Genomic DNA, 25,218 nt, shown 5'->3' with positions numbered 1-25,218 from the left:
CCCAGTTCAGTTAAAGTCTGGCCAACTCGGCAGGAGACCCATTCTCAGGTAGGTCTGAACCTACTATGTATAACATTTCCTCATAGAACATAACATTTGGTGAGTTGTTGTTGCAAAAAGGTCTTTCCTTTTGTCCCACTTCAATATATTTACTTTGGACCAGGACCTATATCGGTTCTTTAGAACTTTGAGACCTAAAACATATTTCTCAGAAGAAGCACCTACCAGGCCCAGACCCAGAGAACCACAGATGAAGGCAATGACCCATTTACCTTAGAGATGCTAGGATTTTGAATATCAAGCTGTTTCAATCCCCTAAAAATCATCCGATTGAAATTTATTCTCAACTCAGGAATAATAATACCTACACTGCAATCTCTAGTGATCCCATATCTAAAATAACAAGACATAAAAACCTTTCTTGATGAGTAAATATAGTAAATAATAATAATAGAATAATAGGGACATTGTATCTTACAATCTCATTTTCTGAGGGTTTTATTAGGAATATTAAAGTATACCACGGAAAAGAGACATTTTAATGTTTTTAAGTAACTTAATGTAGGGAGATATCCGTTTAGCAAGCACGAAGTTCCATTTAGCACTCAATATTGCAGCTTTTTCCCCGACTTATGGAAGATCAGTGCATTTTTTGTACTTGAGCTGCACATGTTTCATAATATTAGTATTCTATTAATGTCTTTCATCACACAGCCTTATTCCTTCTGTCTGTAGAAGGCAGCAAAATAGAGCAATTTGAAAGTATCTCTCCTGAGTGTCTTTCTGTAACCATTATGAATTTATTATTATTTATTATTATAGCGCCGTTTTTTCCATGGCACTTTACATGTGAGGAGGGGTATACATATTAAAAACAAGTACAATAATCTTGAACAATACAAGTCACAACTTGTACAGGAGGAGAGAGGACCCTGCCCGCGAAGGCTCACAATCTACAATTTAGCATGATTCCTGAAAATGAAGAGAGCAACTCCTGTATGGAGCTGTTTTTGTGGCAACCAATACTTTCTCTACCATTTGATCAGTATTATTTGTACAATGAGCAGTTTGTACAAGCCTTTATATATTATTATCTGGATCCCAAGGAAAGGAATGAAGAATAAGATGATGTTCATTTATTTTCCAAGTACATACACAGCCATGCACTACACGTGACGGCATTGTGAAAACTGATAGTTACAGCAAAACAAATATTTGTCTGTACTCTACATGCTAGGAAAGAATTGTACCTACTACGTAGCTTTATACTGAAATTAGTTCTTTCACCTCTGGCCCACATTCTTGCACAAACATTTCAAAGAGTAACCTACTTGTATGTAACCACACATCCAGGGCTGGGGCCCTGTGAAAATGATTAAAATGGGGACCCAAATGCTCACATATTGCACCATCACACAGAAACATTTCTTTTGTATTCACATGCACTGATCTCAGGCCGCTAAACGAGCGTGATTGACAATATTGAAGTCGTTCGACGCTTGTTTCGCGGCCTCTTTCCAATGGCTGAGGAAGAATGATGGGGACAGAACAATCAATCTAGTAGATCAATCTGTCCCCATACAGTATCATGTTATCAGCAGCACATCTGCAGTTTTCACTGGGTGATGTGCTGCTGAGAACAATGATTTTTGTTCCAGCATAAACAAGCCAATCACTTGATGACTAGGCAGCATTTTGCTTGTTTAGAATAATGCACCCCATAGTCCTCCATATATTATAATGTGCACCACAGTCCTCCATATTGTATAATGCACGCCCCATAGTCCTCCATACAAAATAATGTGTCCCATAGTCCTCCATATAGTATAATGCACTCCCCATAGTCCTCCATATAGTATAATGCACTCCCCATAGTCCTCTATATAGTATAATACACTCCGCATAGTCCTCCATATAATATAATACACTCCCTATAGTCCTCCATACAGTATAATACACTCCCCTTAGTCCTCCATATAGTATAATAAACTCCCCATAGTCCTCAATATAGTATAATACACTCATCATAGTCCTCCATATAGCATAATACACTCCTCATAGTCCTAGATATATTAAAATATACTCCTCAGTCCTCCATATAGTATAATACACTCCTCTGTCTTCCATATAGTATAATGCACCCCCTTAGTTCTCTATGTAGTACAATTAATTTCCCATAGCATAATGCACCCCATAGTTCTTCATATAGTATAATATATTCCCCATAGTCCTCAATACAGTATAGCGTAGGTCCCATGTAGTACGTATAGTATAATGCACTGCCCTTAGTCCAATAGAGTATAATGCAGCCCCCATATAGTACACACGTGGTCAAAATTGTTGGTACCCCTCGTTTAATGACAGAAAAACCCACAATGGTCACAGAAATAACTTGAATCTGACAAAAGTTATAATAAATAAAAGATCTCTGAAAATGAACAAATGAAAGTCAGACATTGCTTTTCAACCATGCTTCCACAGAATTTAAAAAAAAAAAAAAAACTTGTGAAATAGGCCTGGACAGAAATGATGGCACCCCTGAAAATATTGTGACAAAAGGGACATGTTAAATCAAGGTGTGTCCACTAACTAGCATCACAGGTGTCTACAATCTTGGAATCAGTAAGTGAGCTTGTATATAGGGCTGCAGATATTCACTGTGCTGTTTGGTGACATGGTGTGTATCACACTCAACATGGACCAGAGGAAGCAGTATAATGCAGCTCCCTCTTAGAATATAATGTAGCTCCCTCATACAGTATAATGCAGCCCCTCCATAGAAAATAATGTAGCCCCCTCATATAGTATAATGCAGCCCCCATAGAATATAATGTAGCCCCTCATATAGTATAATGCAGCCCCCCATAGAATATAATGTAGCCCCCTCATATAGTATAATGCAGCCCCCAATAGAATATAATGTAGCCCCGATAGAGTATAATGCAGCCCCCTCATATAGTATAATGCTGCCCCTCATAGAATAAAATGTAGCCCCTCATATAGTATAATGCAGCCCCCCATAGAATATAATGTAGGCCCCTCATATAGCATATCATCGAATATAGGGCGAATATGCTACACCTGGCTATGGCACTAAACTTCAACTACCTGCACTTCCGACCGCACACGCACCCATCAAATAATGATGGCCTATACTAAGGATAGTCTATCAGTGTAAAGTCCTAGACAACAATTTTAAAAATGGATTTGTAAATGTGTTTGTTTTTAAAAGTACTTTGGGAAAATACCCATATTGGAAAACAGGAAGACTGTATTGTAGAGTTTTACTTGTAAATGTTAATTGTAAATATATGTGAAATATTATAGGACAAGGGGTTGCATATTAAAAGGTAATTCCCATCTTCCAATGAAAAAAAGTTTGCAGAGTGTTTGTAAAGACAAATAACTTTTCGCTAAGCACTTCACTTGGTAAGCGGTGTGATCCTGAAATAAAAGGGGGGCACCACCATTAGGCTGGAGTCTCGCTAGCATTTAAAAATTCGGTCCAATGATGACCTATGATGAGTGTCTTACAAGTGGCATGCGGTTTTCATGTCAGTACAATGCAATTTTTCTCACTCAGCATCCAAATGACATTTAAATGACATGCGAATGCAATCTGTACACAATGCAATTTTAACATTAGCTTTTACATAAAGTTATTCTCTGTTATTTTCAAAGGAAATATTCTTTGATGCATATAGACACTGCTCAAAAAATAAAGGGAATACTTAAATAACACAATATAACTCCAAGTAAGTCAATCACACTTCTGTGAAATCAACCTGTCCAGTTATGAAGCAACTCTGATTGTGAATCAATTTCTCCTGCAGTTGTGCAAATGGAACAGACAACATGGAGAAATGATAGGCAATCAGCAAGACAACCCCTATAAAGGAGTGGCTCTGCAGGGGTGACCACAGACCATTTCTCTGTTCTCATCGTTTTTGGATGTAGTTTTGGTCACTTATGCATTTTGATATTGCTCTCACCCATAGAGGTACTGTACAGTAGCATGAGGCAGGGTCTACAACCCACAAAAGTTGCTAATGTAGTGCAGCTCATCTAGGATGGCACATCAATGTGAGCTGTGGCAAGAAGGGTAGCTGTCTGTCAGCACAGTGTCCAGAGCATGGAGCAGATACCAGGAGACAGGCCAGTACACCAGGAGATGTGGAGGGGGCATAGGAGGGCAACAACCCAGCAGCAGGACCAAAGCTCCTCCTTTATACAAGGAGGAAAAGGAGGAGCAGTGCCAGAGCCCTGCAAAATGACCTCCAGCAGGCCACTAACATCCATGTGTCTGCTCAAAGTGTCAGAAAGAGATTCCATGAGGGTGGTATGAGGGCCTGCTGGGATGTTATGCTTACAGCATATAATGTAGGAAAAAAATAGCTCACCCTCAGCTAGCTGTGGTAGATCCAAGAGTCCGTGATCAGCGCTGTTGCAGGCACTCAATGGCACAATTTAAAAACCAATAAGTATCCAAGCGATATTCATGTGTAATTCATATTAGAAGGCGGGGAAACATGGGGAGAAACATGTGATCACAAGACGCGTTTCAAACACAGCGCCTGTTCTTAATCTTGGTGGGCTTACAGCCCAACACCATGCAGGGTGATTGGCATTTGTCCGATTTCATCAAAAGTGTGAGCGAGCCCTTTTAAGTCGAAAACTCATACCTCAGAAGTAGGAGAGCAATACTAACTAGCTCCAGCCATAGGATATGTATGAACACCAGACTCCACCTTGGGCCACGTTCACATGTTCAATATTTGATCAGTATTTTACATCAATATTTGTAAGCCAAATTCAGGAATGGAATGGGGGAAGGAGTATAACTATAACACATGCACCACTTCTGCATTTTTCATCCAATCCTGGTTTTGGCTTACAAATACTGGTGTAAAATACTGACCAAAGACTGAGCATGTGAAGGTGGCCTAAAATAACCTGTCTCAACTACTAGCACTACTTTTATGTCTCACTTGAAGGGGTTGCATATTAAAAGGTAATTCCAATCTTCCAATGAAAGAAAGTTTGCAAAGTGTTTGTAAAGACAAATAACTTTTCACTATTAAAACTTCCCATTCTCCTAGTTGGTAAGCGGTTTGATCCTGAAATAAGAGGAGGGCACCACCATTAGGCTGGAATCTCGCTAGCATTTCAAAATTCGGTCCAATGATGATCCATGGTGATTGGTAAATGGTGTAAAAAATGGTGCATTTGGTTTTTTTGTCTATTAAGCCCATAAAAATATAATTAAAATCTAACGCTAAGACCATGTACACACGTAGCTTAAGAGCTGCGTTTTTTCAACCGCTTTTTTCTGCTCTATTAAACCCAGCTTAAATGCTTCATTTTTTCATCTGTTTTTTTTCTGCAGTTGTCCACACCACACAACGCAATTACAAACTTCTCCGATTATTGTGTTTGCTGAATTTCTTTTAAGCATTTTCACCCATATTTGATGCTTTTTTTTTGGTTAAGATGTGAATCTGCATTTTTAATAAGTCAGAAAAGCTTTGATTCTGTGTTTAAAAATGCAATGGCGGTTTATTTTTTACATGCGTTTTTTTCAGACTTCACAAAGAAGCATCTAGAGAAAAAAAATGCATCAAAACTGCACAGTTTAGCAGAGTTTTTAGTCGCACCAAGAGCGGAGATTACATGAAATCACACCCACTTTGCTTGTATATTTAGACCGTGTTCCAATGTAGTGTGAATGTGGTGTTTTTTTCAGCTACTTTTTCTGCACATAAATTGTGCTGCGTTTAACTGTCCAAGCAAAGTATATGTGATCAGTAACGGATGCAGGCCTCCTCTTTGACTCAAAATGCCAGCAAGATAGATGTGGGGTTCTGTAATGGGCTGGTATTATTAAAGATGAGCTAGTTCTGTGTTTTTGGCTTGAAAATGAACTCAAAATCAACTCCTAAGCCTACTGCCAATTCTTTGAACACACTTTCTTCAATCAAAGTGGTACAGTAAATGTCTGCATCTTTCAAGAAAACCATGATTTTTATGCAGAACAATGCTCCATTGCATATATTGATGTATCCACCTTTTGGCTGCCACAAAAGGCCTTAAAATGAAAAAATAATGACATGGCCCCTTCCTCATCTTTGCGCCCTTGTTAGGCTACTTTCACACTAGCGTCGTACGACGCACGACGAATTGAGTCGTTGCGATGTACCGACGCTAGCAGTGAATGCGCCGCACAACGGGGGCAGCAGATGCTGTTTTTCAACGCATCCGCTGCCCCATTATGAGGTGCGGGGAGGAGGGGGAGGAGTTGCTGGACACGACGCACCAAAAAACGTTACATGCAACTTTTTCGGTGGCGACGGACCGACGCAACATGACGCAACCGTCACACGACGGTTGCGACGTGTGGCAATGCGTCGCTAATGCAAGTCAATGGAGAAAAAACTTTTTCTACAAAACGACGCATAGCGACGTGCAGTGCACGACGCTAGTGTGAAAGTAGCCTAAAATGGAAGATTTGTGGTGAAGGAAGACTGTACACCTGTCTGATCAGTGTCTGAGAATCTGTGGTTGAACTTCAACAGATTAAGGCCGGTTTCACACTTCAGTGGCTCCGGTACGTGTGGTGACAGTTTCCTCACGTACCGGAGACACTGACTCACGTAGACACATTAAAATCAATGTGTCTCTGCTCATGTCAGCGTGTTTTCACGGACCGTGTGTCCATTTGAAAAACACGGAGACATGTCAGTGTTCGTGGGAGGGCACGTATCACACGGACCCATTAAAGTCAATGGGTCCGTGTAAAACTCGTACCGCACACGGATGTTGTCCGTGTGCCGTCCGTGTGCTGTGCAGGAGACAGCGCTAGAGATAAGCGCTGTCCTCTGCATCTGGTGCTGAAGCCGCCATTCATTTCTTCTCTCCAGCAGCGTTCGCTGGAGAGAAGGAATGAAAAATCTTTTTTTTGTGTGTGTTTAAAATAAAGATCCTTGTCACCACCCCCCTCCCACCCCCTGTGCGCCTGCCCACTGGAAATAAAATACTCACCCGGCTCCCTCGATGCTTCCTCTCAGTGCCGCAGCTTGTCCTGCATGAGCGGTCACGAGGTGCCGCTCATTACAGTGATGAATATGCGGCTCCACCTCCCATAGGGGTGGAGCCGCATATTCATCACTGTAATGAGCGGCACCACGTGACCGCTCATACAGGACAAGCTGCGGCGCTGCTTGGAAGCATCGAGGGAGCCGAGTGAGTATTTTATTTCCAGAGGGCGGGCGCACAGGGGGTGGGCGGGCGCACAGGGGGTGGGAGGGGGGGCACACGGACACGGATAACTCCGGTACCGATTTTTCCGGTACCGGAATTATCTGGACGTGTGGGACAGGCCTAAGAACTAACAGACTCCATGAATGAGAGGCTTATGTCTGTTTCTGAGAAGAAATGGGGCTATAATAATCACTGATACTTTTTTAAAATGTCAAAAATTTATTTTCTACATTTTGAGTTGTTTGGTTATTACTCCCGCTTTAACAGATGAAAATAAACAATAAAGATGAGAAATTTTATGTTCACCATTGAGTTGTATAATAATTCTACACATTAATTACTCAATAATTCTGCACACATAGATATGCTCCTAAAAAAGGCAAAAACTTACTCAAACGTCCTTTGTATACATCCTAACGTCCTTTGTATCTGATGTCCATGATGATAATTGCACCAATTATTGTAAGGTACATAGTCCAAATTATATGATGCCAGAGTACGCATGGGTGAAAACTGCATATCAGTTATGGTTTGAGTGTCATAACCAATACCCCGTCATACACCGACTGTGGGCTGTTGGTACTGGTACACTGAGTTCATTTATAAGTACCCTATTGAACACCATATTGTGTTACTGTGAACATTAATGATGAATGTAAGCATAAGGATACAAATTGTCAAAGTGCAATCTGTGTACACAATAATAGAAATCGAAGAAAAATCCAGGCGTCTGGTGTATTTCTTCAGAACTTCTAGTAGTCAAACAGCACAATATGTTTATTCCATTTTGCCTACTAGGAATATGGAAATTTAGCTGGAATATGTTGCCCTTACGTAGAGCAGCATGTTAAGCTGACATATTGGCTTTAAAAGAAAAAAACTGAGTCAAAATGGAAAATATTTTCATTTTAATGGAGCGCTACTATTTGACCGTGAAAAAGTTGTCTCTGCTCCGTGAAACTTGGTGAATCCATACAAAATCTGGATGGCCCTTGATTTTTCATGCTAATTTCCGCAGTAATAACAGATTGGTGGGGGAGTGAAAGCAGACCCATGACATCCAGCTCTTTGGTCATGCCAGCTTCTTTTTATAAAGGGTTGCCTTTGCAGTGAAGGGATAAAAAAGACAATCCAGGATCACTCACCCTTCCACACACACTTTATGTATCATGCTGTTAATTAATAGCCTGGACCTATATACACAAATATTTAGTAATGCACTGAAGAAGAGGCATCAATTTATAAACAATGTTTGAAGTGTTAAAAAGAAAAAAGAAGAAAAACATGTTTTTTTTCGGAGCAGAATGGTTTGTATCCTGGACTGCACTCAGGTTTCTCCTAGCTTGGTCTTGTCTTGGTCCTGAAATGCTTCAAGACTTAGTACTAGTCATTTAGCTCATGCACAGATATTGCGGTAAGAGCTGATCATTATATGATAATGAGAACTGGAAGCCACTTAATGGTCCATGTGTTATTTTTATGTGTCCATGCTAAATTTCCTAGGTTTTTGAAAATGGTGTCTGTGATGAATAGTCCGTCTACGTTGCCACTGGCGTATAGAGTTCTGGGCCTCCACACTAAGCTGCCGTGATACTGTGTTAAAGCTGCTGATATGATAGAGGGCTCCAAACAGAGTAGTAAGATAGTAACCTCCTGAGAAAAAAAGAAAAAAATTGTTAAAAAAACCATTAGGCCATGTGCACACATTCAGTATTTTTAGCGTTTTTTTCACGTTTTTTCGCTATAAAAACGTGCTAAAAACGCGAAAAAAAGCTTACATATGCCTCCCATTATTTTAAGTGTATTCTGCATTTCTTGTGCAAATGTTGCATTTTTTTCCGCGAAAAAATCGCATCGCGGAAAAAAAAGCAATATGTTCATTCAATTTGCGGAATTGCGGGGATTCCGCACACCTAGGAATGCATTGATCTGCTTACTTCCCGCACGGGGCTATGCACACCATGCGGGAAGTAAGCAGATCATGTGCGGTTGGTACCCAGGGTGGAGGAGAGGAGACTCTCCTCCATGGACTGGGCACCATATAATTGGTAAAAAAAAAAAAAGAATTAAAATAAAAAATAGTCATATACTCACCTTCGATGGCCCCCGGAGTTTTCCCGCCTCTCAGCGGTGCATGCTGCCGCTTCCGTTCCTATAGATGATGTGTGTGAAGGACCTGCGATGACGTCGCGGTCACATGACCGCGACGTCATCGAAGGTCCTGCACACACCATCTATAGGAACGGACGCCGCTGAGGAGATCGGCTGTCTGCAGAGGGTGAGTATAACCATTTTTTTATTTTTTTATTATTTTTAACATTCTATCTTTTACTATTGATGCTGCATAAGCAGCATCTATAGTAAAAAGTTGGTCACACTTGTCAAACAGTATGTTTGACAAGTGTGACCAACCTGTCAGTCAGTTTTCCAAGCGATGCTACAGATCGCTTTGAAAACCTTAGCATTCTTGCAAGCTAATTTCGCTTGCAAAATGCTAAAAAAAAAACGTGAAAAAAACGCAAAAAAAAAATGCGGATTTCTTGCAGAAAATTTCCGGTTTTCTTCAGGAAATTTCTGCAAGAAATCCTGACGTGTGCACATACCCTTATTCACACATTAGTCCTTATTAACCCTACATGTAAAATCCGCATGTCACAAGATCACATATTAGCAGACAAATGCATAATAGTCTGTATTGAACCCTTTAAATATGATTATATCACTACATTCTGGAGTTTTGAGTCTATGTCACCAGAAATATGAAAAAGGGTGGGGACGGTCTCTAGCTCATGAACTGAATTTGTAACGTGCTGATTATTTGCAGCTTGTAATGCATACTAAGAATATGTGCCTATGGAAGAGCAACATATACGAACCCTGTACAGAGGCCCACAGAGGATGCATCGGAGTGCTACCATCCAGACCCCATCAGGTGCAATGTCTATGGAGACATTCTTACATAGGAGCAAGGCATTTATCAGTGAATACCTCATCATACATACAGTGTGGGTAATAAGTATTTGATACACTGCCAATTTTGCAAGTTTTCATACCTACAAAGAATGGAAGGGGTCTGTAATTTTTATCATAGGTACACTACAACTGTGAGAGACAGAATCTAAAAATAAACACCAGAACATCACATTGTATGATTTTTAAATAATTCAATTGCATTTAATTGCATGAAATAAGTATTTGATCACCTATCAACCAGCAGAATTCTGGCTCTCATAGACCTATTTGTTTTTCTTTAAGAAGCCTTCCTCTGCACTCATTACCTGTATTAATTGCACCTGTTTGAACTCATAACCTGTATAAAAAACACCTGTCCACACAATCAATCACACTCCAACTTCTACACCATGGCCAAGACCAAAGAGCTGTCTAAAGACACCAGGGACAAAATTGTAGACCTGCACAAGGCTGGGATGTACATAGGCAAGCAATATGGTGAGAAGGCAACAACTGTTGAAGCAATTATTAGAAAATGGAAGAAACACAAGATGACTGTCAATCTTCCTCGGTCTGAGGCTCCATGTGGGATCTCGTCTTCTGGGGTAAGGATGATATGAGGAAAGGTCAGCTTAGAACTACACGGGAAGACCTGGTCAATGACCTGAAGGGAGCAGGGACCGCGGTCTTAAACATTACAGTTAGTAACACACTACACCTTCATGGATTAAAATCCCGCAGGGCACGCAGTGTCCCCCTGCTCACATCAGCATATGTCCAACCAAATTTGAAGTTCACCAATGACCATATGGATAATCCAGAGGAGGCAGGAGAGAAGGGCATGTGGTCAGATGAGACCAAAATAGAACTTTTCGGTATCAACTCCACTCGCTGTGTTTGGATGAAGAAGAAGGATAAGTACAACCCCAAGAACTCTGTCCCAGCCATGAAGCATGGTGGGGAAAACATCATACTTTGGGGGTGCTTTTCTGCAAAGGGGACAGGAGAATTACATTGTATTAAGGGGAGGATGGATGGGGTCATGTATCTTAAAATTTTGGTCAACAACCTCCTTCCCCCAGTAAGTGCATTGAAGATTGGTCGTGGCTGGGTCTTCCAGTATGACAATGGCCCAAAACACACAGCCAGGGCAACTAAGGAGTGGCTCCCTAAGAAGCATTTCAAGGTCCTGGTGTGGCCTAGCCAGTCTCCATACTTGAATCCAATAGAAAATCTTTGGGGGGATTGGAAACTCACTGAAAGAGTGAAAACCTGAAAGATCTTGAGTAGATCTGTATGGATGAATGTGCCAAAATCCCTGCTGCTGTGTGTGCAAACTTGGCCAAGAACTACAGGAAACATCTGACCTCTGTAACTGCAAACAAAGATTTCTCTACCAAATATTAAGTTCTGTTTTTCTATTGCATCAAATGCTTATTTTTTATGCAATAAAATGAAAATTAATCATGTAAAAATCATAGAATGTGGTTTTCTTGATTTTTTTCAGATTCTGTCTCTCACAGTTGAAGGGTACCTACAGTAAAAGTTACAGACCTCGCCATTCTTTGTAGGTGGGAAAACTTGCAAAATTGTCAGTGTATCAAATACTTATTTCCCCCACTGTACAAGACCAATGATCAATATCACATATTACAATATATTGTGTGATGGGTCATACACAATCTGACAGAAAAGAACCACTGTTGCCATCAGCAGCACATTAGAGACCTCATGTACCACTATGTATAAAACCCCAACTTTAATGTAAGAAACCATATATACAAATTCCTAATGCTGATCATATACCTATGTACAATAGATATCCATCAGCTAAAAGCAGTCATCTCTCTCAAGTCAGACAGTTGGGCTGCTGCCACAGACACAAGAGTTTAAGCAAATTCTATCAATGACAGAGTCTCAAGTCCATGATTAAGGAAATGTAAGCCATTGATTTGCAATTGACAGTTTTCAAAATTTCAGTAACAGTCATATCTCCTTCTATAAAGAATAGGTGGAAGCATCTTCCCATTTTTGGTGAAAGAGATCCATCCACCATAATCGTACCTTCTCCCTGAAGCTGCATAGGATCCAGAAGTTCCATCATGTACTCTACATCTAGCTGCACAGAGGTTAGGTCACAGCCCAACAAAACATGGATAAGAACTGGTAAGAAGTCATCCGCACCAAAGGCTTCTAGAAAATGGAAATATGAAATTTTATCAAACCAATCACCAAAATCTATATAAAGAAAAGTAAATATTCCTCTTTGTAGTCTCATGCTACAGTTAACACACCTTTCTTTCCACTGGATGTCTCCATTGCTTCATAGATCAGCTTGCAAACTTTCAGCAAAAGCAGTTTCTTCTTCTCTGGAGAGTAGGCGGTATGCATGAGGGACAACTTCTGCTGAATTTTCTCCATAATGCTGGGTCCAGGTACTCCTGCACGTGGCCTCTGTTCACTACTACTAGCCTTCATCTTCTTCTGATTACCTAGTAACTTGGCCAAGGAACCATCTCTATTGTGCATTTCCAGAAGTCGTGAGTAAATCACATTTTTAAGAGGTTTCAGTAAACACTTGTATAATGATTTTTCGATGACCAAAGCTAAGATAAATAGATATGGTATTGGAATTTAGTCATTATTGGCACATTAAAAGCTGAAAATAAAACAGTCTTTGTCCTGAATTGCTAAGAAGCTTCTGTCAAGTGATACCCAACGTAGTGATAAATATTGAAGCCATAATGGAAAGAGCAATGACAACATCTTTGTAAGTATCATAACATAATTACAAAAAGAAATGTAGCCATCACTTTAGCTTTCTTTACTAATATACAGTGGGTACGGGAAGTATTCCGACCCCTTTAACCCCTTCACCCCCGGAGCTTTTTCCGTTTTTCCGTTTTCGTTTTTTGCTCCCCTCCTTCCCAGAGCCATAACTTTTTTATTTTTCCATCAATTTGGCCATGTGAGGGCTTATTTTTTGCGGGACAAGTTGTACTTTTGAACGACATCATTGGTTTTAGCATGTCGTGTACTAGAAAACGGGAAAAAAATTCCAAGTGCAGTGAAATTGCAAAAAAAGTGCAATCCCACACTTGTTTTTTGCTTGCCTATTTTGCTAGGTTCACTAAATGCTAAAACTGACCTGCCATTATGATTTTCCAGGTCACTACGAGTTCATAGACACCTAACATGACTAGGTTATTTTTCACCTCAGTGGTGAAAAAAAATTCCAAACTTTGCAAAAAACAAAACAAAACAAAATTGCGCCATTTTCCGATACTCGTAGCGTCTCCATTTTTCGTGATCTGGGGTCAGGTGAGGGCTTATTTTTTGCGTGCCGAGCTGGCGTTTTTAATGATAGCATTTTGGTGCAGATACGTTCTTTTGATCGCCCGTTATTGCATTTTAATGCAATGTCATGGCGACCAAAAAAACGTAAATCTGGCGTTTCAAATTTTTTTCTCATTACGCCATTTAGCGATCAGGTTAATGCTTTTTTTTTATTGATAGATCGGGCGATTCTGAACGCGGCGATACCAAATATGTGTAGGTTGGGTTTTTTTTTTATTGATTTATTTTGATTGGGGCGAAAGGGGGGTGATTTAAACTTTTATATTTTTTTTATTTTTTTCACATTTTTAAAAACTTTTTTTTTTTTTACTTTTGCCATGCTTCTATAGCCTCCATGGGAGGCTAGAAGCAGGCACAGCCCGATCGGCTCTGCTATGCAGCAGTGATCATAAGTAGTGTTGAGCGATACCGTCCGATACTTGAAAGTATCGGTATCGGAAAGTATCGGCCGATACCGGCAAAGTATCGGATCCAATCCGATACCGATACCCGATACCAATACAAGTCAATGGGACTCAAGTATCGGACGGTATTCCTGATGGTTCCCAGGGTCTGAAGGAGAGGAAACTCTCCTTCAGGCCCTGGGATCCATATAAATGTGTAAAAGAAAGAATTAAAATAAAAAAATATCGCTATCCTCACCTCTCCGACGCAGCCTGCACCTCAGCGAGGGAACCGGCAGCGTTGTTTGTTTAAAATTCGCGCTTTTACTTGGTTACGTGAAGTCCCGGCTTGTGATTGGTCAGGGCGGCCATGTTGCCGGGACGCGGACCAATCACAGCAAGCCGTGACGAAATTACGTCACGGCTTGCTGTGATTGGTCCGCGTCCCGGCAACATGGCCGCCATTAACCAATCACAAGCCGGGACGTCACGGGAGGCTGGACACGCGCCCATTTTAAAAAGCGCGCGTGTCCAGCCTCCCGTGACGTCACGGCTTGTGATTGGTTAATGGCGGCCATGTTGCCGGGACGCGGACCAATCACAAAGCCGGGACGTAATTTTAAAATCCTTCAGGACCTGAAATTACGTCACGGCTTGCTGTGATTGGTTGCGTCTCCCATGTGACTGCGACGCAACCAATCACAACGCCGGAACGTAATTTTAAAATCCTGAAGGACCTGAAATTACGTCACGGCTTGCTGTGATTGGTTGCGTCCCGGTCACATGGGCGGCGGCACGCAACCAATCACAAGCCGGGACTCACGTAAAGGAAAGAAAAGCTCGAATTTTAAACAAAGAACGCTGCCGCTTCCCTCGGTAAGGTGCAGGCTGCGTCGGAGAGGTGAGTATAGCAATATTTTTTATTTTAATTCTCTCTTTTACACATTTTTACATTAATGTTGTTTCGATACCGATACCCGATATCACAAAAATATCGGATCTCGGTATCGGAATTCCGATACAGCAAGTATCGGCCGATACCCGATACTTGCAGTATCGGAATGCTCAACACTAATCATAAGATCGCTGCTACACAGCAGATTTGCAGGTGTGCTGTGAGCGCCGACCACAGGGGGGCGCTCACAGCCACCGGCAATCAGTAACCATAGAGGTCTCAAGGACCTCTATGGTTACAATGGAAGAGCATCGCCGACCCCCGATCATGTGACGGGGGTCGGCGATGCGCTCATATCCGGCCGCACGGCCGGATGCGGTAGTTAAATGCCGCTGTCTGCGTTTGACAGCGGCATTTAACTAGTTAATAGGCGCGCGCAGATCGCGATTCTGCTCGCGCCTATTGCGGGCACATGTCAGCTGTTCAAAACAGCTGACATGTCCCGGCTTTGATGTGCGCTCACCGCCGGAGCGCACATCAAAGCGGGGGTCCCGACATGTGACGTACTATACCGTCACATGTCGGGAAGGGGTTAAATTGTTCACTCTCTGTTTCATTGCAGCCATTTGCTAAATTCAGAAAAGTTCATTTTTTTCTCATTAATGTACACTCTGCACCCCATCTTGACTGAAAAAAAAACAGAAATGTAGCAATTTTTGCAAATTTATTAAAAAAGAAAAACTGAAATATCACATGGTCATAAGTATTCAGACCCTTTGCTCAGTATTGAGTAGAAGCACCTTTTGAGCTAGTACAGCCCTGAGTCTTCTTGGGAATGATGCAACAAGTTTTTCACACCTGGATTTTGGGATCCTCTGTTATTCTTCCTTGCAGATCCTCTCCAGTTCCGTCAGGTTGGATGGTGAATGTTGGTGGACAGCCATTTTCAGGTCTCTGCAGAGATGCTCAATTGGGTTTAGGTCAGGGCTCTGGCTGGGCCAGTCAAGAATGGTCACAGAGTTGTTCTGAAGCCACTCCTTTGTTATTTTAGCTGTGTGCTTAGGGTCATTGTTGGAAGGTGAACCTTTGGCCAAGTCTGAGGTCCAGACTATTTCTCTTAGTCTGGGAGTCCTAAATGTGTTTTTTAGCAAACTCTATGTGGGCTTTCATATGTCTTGCACTGAGGAGAGGCTTCAGTCGGGCTACTCTGCCATAAAGGCCTGACTGGTGAAGGGCTGCAGTGATAGTTGACTTTGTGGAACTTTCTCCCATCTCCCTACTGCATCTCTGGAGCTCAGCCACAGTGATCTTGGGGATCTTATTTACCTCTCACACCAAGGCTCTTCTCCCACGATTGCTCAGTTTGGCTAGACGGCAGGTCTAGGAAGACTTCTGGTGGTCCCAAACTTCTTCCATTTAAGGATTATGGAGGACACTGTGCTCTTAGGAACCTTGAGTACTGCAGAAATACTGTTGCAACCTTGGCCAGATCTGTGCCTTGCCACAATCCTGTCTCTGAGCTCCTTGGCCAGTTCCTTTGACCTCATAATTCTCATTTGGTCTGACATGCACTGTGAGGTCTTACGTAGACAGGTGTGTGCCTTTCCAAATAAAGTCCTATCAGTTCAATTAAACACAGCTGGACTCCAATGAAGGAGTAGAACCATCTCAAGGAGGATCACAAGGAAATGGACACCATGTGACTTAAATATGAGTGTCTGAGCAAAGGGACTGAATAATTATGACCATGTGATATTTCAGTATTTCTTTTTTATTAAATTTGCAAACATTTCTACATTTCTGTTTTTTTTTTAAGTCAAGATGGGGTGCAGAGTGTACATTAATGTGAAAAAATGAACTTTTTGAATTTACCAAATGGCTGCAATGAAACAAAGAGTGAAAAATGTAAAGGGGTCTGAATACTTTCCGTACCCACTGTATCACTGCAATACCTAGACAAGCTGTCAAACTTGGGTTTATTCAGTATGGAAAAATGAAGCCTTAGGGGGCGATCTTATTACAATGTAGAAATATATGATCTTTTCACACCAAAGCCTGCAACGGTGACAAGGGAGTATCCTGTGTGTCTAGTAGCGAGATTATGGAACTCTCTGCCACAACATGTTGTGATGGTCTATTAACCCCTTTCTGCCATCCGACGTACTATTCTGTCCATGGGACCTAGGCCCTAATTCACATGGACGGAATAGTACATCGCATGCGATCAGCCGCGGTCACGGGGGAGAGTGCGGCTGGAAAGCTTTTATTTAATCCACGAAATCCAGATACAAACAGTGAGGATACCTTTATTTAATCCATATTTTTTTTTAGCTATATTTAGCAATGACCTGGACAAGGCCCTTGAATTTGCACCTACTACTACTACTGTGTTGATTGCCCACAATTTTTTTTTTTAAACTACGTTTCCTATGACTATATGTGGTACAATCCACTATTGTACACTGGTCGGTAAAAGTTTGGGCACCCCTGGTTAAAATGACTTATGAACAGTTGAGCAAGTTGAAGATGAAATGATCTCTAAAAGGCCTAAAGTTAAAGATGACACATTTCCTTTGCATTTTAGGAAATATTATATATATATATATATATATATATATATATATATATATATATATATATCCTACTATATAATTGTCTAAGGTCCACTTCCGTCTGTTTGTCTGTCTGTCTGTCTGTCGCGGAAATCCCGCATCACTGATTGGTCCTGGCCGGCTGGGCGCGACCAATCAGCGACAGGCACAGTCCAGCCGCAAATTGGCCCCTCCGTACTCCCACATAGGGTTTTAGCAGTCCGTTAAACGGACTCCGTTACACCACGGCATAACGCGGTGTAACGCAGTCCGTTAACGCTGCGACTAACCCTGTGTGACCAACTTTTTACTATTGATGCTGCCTATGCAGCATCAATAGTAAAAACATATAATGTTAAAAATAATAAAAAAAAAATCATTATATTCTCACCTTCCGTGGCAGCCTGTCCCACTCCTCGCAACGCTCCAGTCCCAAGAATGCATTGCGGCTATGACCGGAGATGACGTAGCGGTCTCGCAAGACCTCTACATCATCATGTGTTATTGCTGCAAAGCATCACTGGGAACGGAGCATCGCGACAAGCATCGCTAAAGGCCTGGGCTGGATCCAGGGGCCGACAGAAGGTGAGTATATAACTTTTTTATTTTAATTATTTTTTTTTAACAGCGCTATGGTGCCCACATTGCTATATACTACGTGGGCTGTGTTATATACTGTGTGGGCTGTGTTATATACTACGTCGCTGTGCTATATACTACATGGGCTGTGCTATATACTACGTGGCTGTGCAATATACTACGTGGCTGTGATATATACGTGGGCTGTGTTATATACTGCATGGGCGGTGCTATATACTACGTGGGCTGTACTATATACTACATGGGCTGTTATATAGTACGTGGGCTGTGTTATATACTGCGTGGGCTGTGCTATATACTACATGGGCTGTGCTATATACTACATGGGCTGTGTTATATACTGCGTGGGCGGTGCTATATACTACCTGGCTGTGCAATATACTACGTGACTGTGCAATATAGTACGTGGCTGTGCTATATACTATGTGGGCTGTGCTATATACTACGTGGCTGTGCTATATACCACATGGCTGTGCTATATACTACGTGGCTGTGCTATATATTACGTGGGCTGTGCTATATACTATGTGGGCTGTGCTATATACTACGTGGCTGTGCTATATACTACGTGGCTGTGCTATATATTATGTGGGCTGTGCTATATACTACGTGGGCTGTGCTATATACTACGTGGCTGTGCCATATACTACATGGCTGTGCTATATACTACGTGGCTGTGCTATATACTATGTGGGCTGTGTTATATACTGCATGGCCGGAGCTATATACTACGTGGGCTGTGCTATATACTACGTGGACTGTGTTATATACTACATGGGCTGTGCTATATACTACGTGGGCTGTGCTATATACTACCTGGCTGCGCAATATACTACCTGGCTGTGCAATATACTATGCGTCTGTGCTATATACTACATGGCTGTGCAATATACTACTTGGGCTGTGCTATATGCTACGTGGCTGTGCTATATACTACGTGGCTGTGCAATATACTACGTGGAAATCTTCATAAATAAACTGCATACATTTTCTAGAATACCCAATGCGTTATAATCGGGCCACCATCTAGTATAGAGATATATATATATATATATATATATATATATATACACTGCTCAACAAAATTAAGGGAACACTAAAATCCCACATCCTAGACATCACTGAATAAAATATTCCAATGGTAAATCTTTATTCACTACATAGTGGAAAGCGTTGAGAACAATAAAACATAAAAATTTTCAATGTAAATCAAAATAAATATCTCACAGAGGCCTGGATTTGGAACTATACTCAAAATCAAAGTGGAAAATCAAATTACAGGCTGATCCAACTTCAGTGGAAATGCCTCAAGACAAGGAAATGATGCTCAGTAGTGTTTGTGTGGCCTTCACGTGCCTGTATGACCTCCATACAATGCCTGGGCATGCTCCTGATGAGGCGGCGAATGGTCTCCTGAGGGATCTCCTCCCAGACCTAGACTAAAGCATCCGCCAACTCCTGGACAGTCTGTGCAGCGTGACGTTGGTGGATGGTGCGAGACATGATGTCCCAGATGTGTTCAATGGGATTCAGCTCTGGGCGGGGCCAGTCCATAGCATCAATGCCTTCATCTTGCAGGAACTGCTGACACACTCCAGCCACATGAGGTCTAGCATTGTCCTGCATTAGGATGTACCCAGGGCCAACCGCACCAGCATATGGTCTCACAAGGGGTCTGAGGATCTGATCTCGGTACCTAATGGTAGTCAGGCTACCTCTTGTAGGCACGTAGAGGGCTGTGCGGCCCTCAAAAGAAATGCCACCCCACACCATTACTGACCCACTGCCAAACTGGTCATGATGAAGGATGTTGCAGGCAGCAGATCGCTCTCCACAGCGTCTCCAAACTCTGTCACGTCTGTCACATGTGCTCAGTGTAAACCTGCTTTCATCTGTGAAGAGCACAGGGCGCCAGTGGCGAGTTTTCCAATCCTGGTGTTCTGTGGCAAATGCCAAGCATCCTGCATGGTGTTGGGCTGTGAGCACAACCCCCATCTGTGGACGTCGGACACTAACACCATCCTCATGAAGTCGGTTTCTAACCACTTGTGCAGACACATACACATTTGTGGCCTGCTGGAGGTCATTTTGCAGGGCTCTGGGAGTGCTCCTCCTGTTCCTCCTTGCACAAAGGCTGAGGTAGCGGTCCTGCTGCTGGGTTGTTGCCCTCCTACGGCCCCTCCACATCTCCTGGTGTACTGGACTGTCTCCTGGTAGCGCCTCCAGTCACTGCACACTATGCTGACAGACACAGCAAACCTTCTTGCCACAGTTCGCATTGATGTGCCATCCCGGATGAGCTGCACTACCTGAGCCACTTGTGTGGGTTGTAGAGTCCGTCTCATGCTACCACGAGTGTGAAAGCAAAACCAACATTCAAAAGTAACCAAACCATCATCCAGAAAGCATTGGTACTGAGATGTGGTCTGAGGTCCCCACCTGCAGAACCACTCCTTTATTGAGTGTGTCTTGATAATTGCCAATAATTTCCATCTGTTGTCTAATCCATTTTCACAACAGCATGTGAAATTGATTGTCAAACAGTGATGCTTCCTAAGTGGACAGTTTGATTTCACAGAAGTTTGATTTACTTGGAGCTATATTCTGTTGTTTAAGTGTTCCCTTTATTTTTTTGAGCAAAAAATATATATATATTTCTTGGCCTTTTTTCAGAGAATATGAATGATAACACCAAAACTTTTTCTTACTCATAGTTAGTGGTTGGGTGATGCCATTTATTGTCGAACTACTTTTTTTTTCTCTTTTTAAATCATAATGACAACTAGTGTTGAGCATTCCGATACCGCAAGTATCGGGTATCGGCCGATACTTGCGGTATCGGAATTCCGATACCGGGATTCCGATACTTGCCGCGTATCGGATACCGGAATCGGAAGTTCCAAGATTCAAAATGCAGAAATTCAGCCAATGAGAATGATTCCAAGTGTGGGCACATCCTGTTTAGTATGGAGGGATGGAGGGCATGAAACTACTGGCAAGGCTGTGATTGGCTGCTGAAATGATGTCATGATGCAGTTTAAAAGTCGCTGGCGCCATTTTGCGATCACTCTGCTGTGAATTCAGTTAGTGACAGGACGCTGTTTGCTGACTGAGGGACAGTTTAGAGATAGCGATTTGCTTCTTTGTGCTTTCCAAAGGCTAATTTAGCAACCGCTGTGTTCACCTACTATTCACCTTGCTTTTGCCTTGTAGCGCTGTTTTCACAGCGATCTGCAAGGTCTGTGTGTGTGAGTGCAGCCCACTCTCTAGTCTGAGTGCAGCCACATAGGCCATCCATAGCTGGTTGTATTCAGTTCAGGGAGGGTGGTTCATTGCCTCATACTGTTCTTTTTTTTTTTTTTTTTCAAGTAGTGTAGTCTGCTGCTAATTTATTCAAAAAAATCCTATTAGTGTCTTTCCACCCGTCTCCAGCTAATTTGTGGAAAAACACTACATAGGATAACGTAGAGGAGGGTTTTTGGGCCTTGCAGCGCCGTTTACGGCTGTCTGCACGGTCTCCGTGTGACTGCAGCTCGCCCTGTAGTCTGTGAGCAGCCATAGCCTGGTTGTCTCCAGCTCAGGGTTCTTCACTGCGTCATACCGCCAAATCAATTTTCATTTTGTTTTAAGTAGTGCAGGCTGCTGCACATTTTTTCAAAAAATTCCTATTAGTGTCTTTCCACCCGTCTCCAGCTAATTTGTGGAAAAACACTACATAGGATAACGTAGAGAAGGGTTTTGGGGCCTTGTAGCGCCGTTTACGTCTGTCTGCACGGTCTCCGTGTGACTGCAGCTCTATCTGTTGTCAGTTCAGCCCCCAAAAAATAAATAAATAATAAAGTTCACCAAACACACCAGTGACACCACTTTACATTTGTGTAGGCCACATTAGCTCATATTAAAGTCTAGTCCACACTTTAGAAAATTAGTGTTTCTTATACCTGTTAGGAGGAGTTGTTCAGGAATAAGCACACAAAGCCGTTAGTACTTTTCTGCTTATCTTTATCAGTCAACCAAGATGAAGAAGGCAGTGAGTAAGGCACGTGGGCGTGGGCATGGGCGCGGAGCAGGGAGGGGACGTGGGGATTCTGTGCCTGCTGCGGGCACCGGTGACTCATCAGCACCCACTTTCACCAGGCAACAGTCGTTCATGCGCAGCTTTGTGTCAGAGCGCCGTACACCGCTGCTGCGTGAAGAACAAATTGAAGCTGTTGTTGGATGGATGGCAGCTAATGCATCAACTTCAATTAGTGCCACATCCTCTCAGACACAGAGCACTGGAGAGCAGCCATCTGTCTCTTCACCACCTGCCAAATTGCCCAGGCAGACAGAGAGCCCAGGACAGGAGCCGTCTCTACTTCTGTTCTCTGAATCTCTTGGCTTGGAAACAGGGGGCCAGCCAAGCAGCATTGGAGAAATGGAAGAAGAGGCAGGGTGCAGTGATGCCCAACAGCTTTTTCTCTCTTCCTCTGAAGAGGCGGGTGGGCCAGTGGCTCCGGTCACCACATCGCAGGCCGCATCAGCTGATGATGACACTCAGGTGCCACTTACTGGTGCGTGCTCTGCTGCTGAGACTACCCAGGAGGAGCAGTTGGGGGCAGAGGGTAGTGTAGATGATGAGGTCCTTGACCCATCTTGGCGTGAGGGACAGGAAGGTGGTGGGAGCAGCTCTGAGGAAGAGATTCCCCGTACGGCCCAAAGAGGGAGAGGGAGGGGGAAGACTGCGGATCCTGCAGCCTCCGCTTTGGCACCCGTTAGGAGCATGTCTCTTCCAAAAGCCAAAAAGGGCGCTCCCAAGACTTGCAGTGCCTGGTCCTTTTTTGACACAGTTGCAGATGACATTTGCTACGTCAGATGCAAGGTGTGTCATCAAAAAGTCAAAAGAGGTCGAAATGTCAGCAACCTCAATACCTCCAACATGTGGAAACATGTGCGCAACAGGCACCCGGCGGAGTTAGAAAAACACACTGAAGAGCTAGGCCAACCAACAGCGGCAGCTACCACCTCTTCAGCTCGTGTTGCCTCTTCCTCTAGCTCACACGCAGCTGTTTCGGCTTCCTCCCAGGATCGCCGTGGAAGAACCTCTGGCCCTGTTGTCCAGAGACCCGCTGTAATTCCACCCGCAGCACCACTTTCCCAGTCATCCACACACTCCCAGCCCAGTCTACAGCCATCGGTAGTACAGGCATGGGAGAAAAGGCGGCCTTTCTCGTCAAACCACCCACGAGCACAGGCTCTGACTGCAGGCATTGCCAAACTTCTGTCACTGGAAATGCTGTCATTCAGGCTGGTGGAGACTGACAGCTTCCGTGACTTGATGTCATTGGCAGTCCCACAGTACAATGTGCCCAGCCGCTTTTACTTCAGCAGGCAAGCCGTCCCTGCCCTGCACAAGCATGTGGAGGGACACATAAAACACGCGCTACTGAACGCCGTCAGTAGCAAGGTCCACCTCACCACCGATGCGTGGACCAGTCAACATGGACAGGGGCGATACCTTTCCCTCACTGCCCATTGGGTTAATGTCGTTGAGCCGGGTACAGACCGTGCGAGTGGCGCAGGACGTGTCCTGCCCACTCCAAGGATTGCAGGAATCCATTCTGTACGCATTGACTCCTCCTCTTACACCAGTTCCTCAGAATCATCGCTGCAGGAGCCGTCACAGTCCACCTCCACATGGACCCGTGATGAACGTGTACCTGTTACGACCGACATGAGCACAGCCGTGGCCAAACGTCAACAGGCCGTCTTGAAATTAATTTTTTTGGGGAATCGTAGCCACACAGCACAGGAGCTCTGGAATGCCATCAAGCAGGAGAGCGATGTGTGGTTTGTGCCAGCGAATCTCCAGCCAGGCATGGTAGTGTGTGATAATGGCCGAAATCTGGTGGCAGCTCTGGGCCTCGGCAACCTCACTCACATCCCATGTCTGGCACATGTGCTCAATTTGGTCGTGCAGAGCTTTTTGAGGGACTATCCGGATCTTGATGCACTGCTGCACAAGGTCCGCCTAGAGTGTGCTCACTTGCGGCGTTCCAGCACGGCAAAAGCGCGCATTGCGGCTCTGCAGCGCCGACACCGCCTGCCGGAACATCGCATCATATGTGACCTACCTACCAGGTGGAATTCCACGTTACATATGTTGGAGCGGTTGTGTGAGCAGCAGCAAGCTGTAATGGAGTACCAGCTGCTTCAGGCGCAAAGAAGTCGCAGTCAGCGCCGTACAGACTTCACAACCACAGAGTGGGCCACTATGAATGACGTCTGCCAGGTTTTGCGTCCCTTTGATTATTCCACGCGGATGGCGAGTGCAGATGATGCACTAGTCAGCATGACTGTCCCCCTTATCTGCCTGCTTGAAAAATCACTGCAAGCGCTAAGGGATGATGTTGTGGAAGAGGTGGAGGATGAGGATTCACCATTTCCATCATCTTCTGGACAGTCAGCGCCACGTGGTTCCTCACAAACGCGTAGGCAGGGGACAGTTTGTGAGGAGGATGAGGAGGAGTCAATGGAGGAGGAAGACATCCGTCCAGAGGAGGGAGTTACCGAATTGTCCAGTACTCAGTGTGTACAGCGAGGGTGGGGTGATGACGAGCGGGCAGAGATCACGCCTCCAGCAGGGGACAGCATTTCTTGGGCAGTTGGCAGTCTGCAGCACATGGTGGATTACATGCTGCAGTGCCTGAGAAACGACCGCCGCATCGCCCACATTCTCAACATGTCTGATTATTGGGTGTTCACCCTCCTCGATCCTCGCTACCGGGACAACGTAGAAAGCCTCATCACACCGTTGAACCGGGAGCGAAAAATGCGGGAGTACCAAGACACACTGGTCAATTCCATCATCTTCTCCATTCCAACTGAGAGAAGTGCTGCTAGTGCATTCCAAAGCAGCTCAGTGCGTCCAGGCAGTGGTGGAGGCTCTGCACACAGAGGGAGCAGAAGCAGTGCCTCTGCCCAAGGCAAGACCAGTATGGCCCAACTGTGGCACAGTTTTCTGTGCCCCCCACAAAAGTCTACACCATCACAGACGGCTCCAGTCAGCAGGAGGCAACGGTTCCGTCAGATGGTGACAGACTACATGTCTTGCCCTCTTGCTGTACTCCCAGACGGCTCTTCCCCTTTCAAGTTTTGGGTCTCAAAGCTGGATACATGGCCAGAGCTAAGCCAGTATGCATTG

General features: G+C 43.7%; 1 protein-coding gene across 4 annotated transcripts in view; it reads right to left on the bottom strand.

Annotated features, from left to right (window-relative positions):
* Window positions 1–7,364: 7,364 nt before the first annotated feature.
* The window catches only part of LOC143815549 (ras and Rab interactor 3-like), a 70,716-nt gene continuing 52,862 nt past the window's right edge, over window positions 7,365–25,218 (bottom strand). For all 4 annotated transcript variants that reach the window (XM_077294862.1, XM_077294861.1, XM_077294859.1 and 1 more), the window contains exons 4-6: window positions 12,504–12,815; window positions 12,274–12,402; window positions 7,365–8,910 (exon numbers count right to left, since the gene is read on the bottom strand). In XM_077294862.1, coding sequence (XP_077150977.1) covers window positions 8,735–8,910; window positions 12,274–12,402; window positions 12,504–12,815 — 617 coding nt within the window. In that variant the 3' untranslated portion in view covers window positions 7,365–8,734. The remainder of the gene's footprint in view (window positions 8,911–12,273; window positions 12,403–12,503; window positions 12,816–25,218) is intronic.

Source organism: Ranitomeya variabilis, chromosome 3 (genome assembly GCF_051348905.1).
Source record: "Ranitomeya variabilis isolate aRanVar5 chromosome 3, aRanVar5.hap1, whole genome shotgun sequence".
Classification (NCBI taxonomy): Eukaryota; Metazoa; Chordata; class Amphibia; order Anura; family Dendrobatidae; genus Ranitomeya; species Ranitomeya variabilis.
The sequence above is the reverse complement of the archived record's forward strand: the minus strand, read 5'-3'. Positions and strand labels throughout refer to the sequence as shown.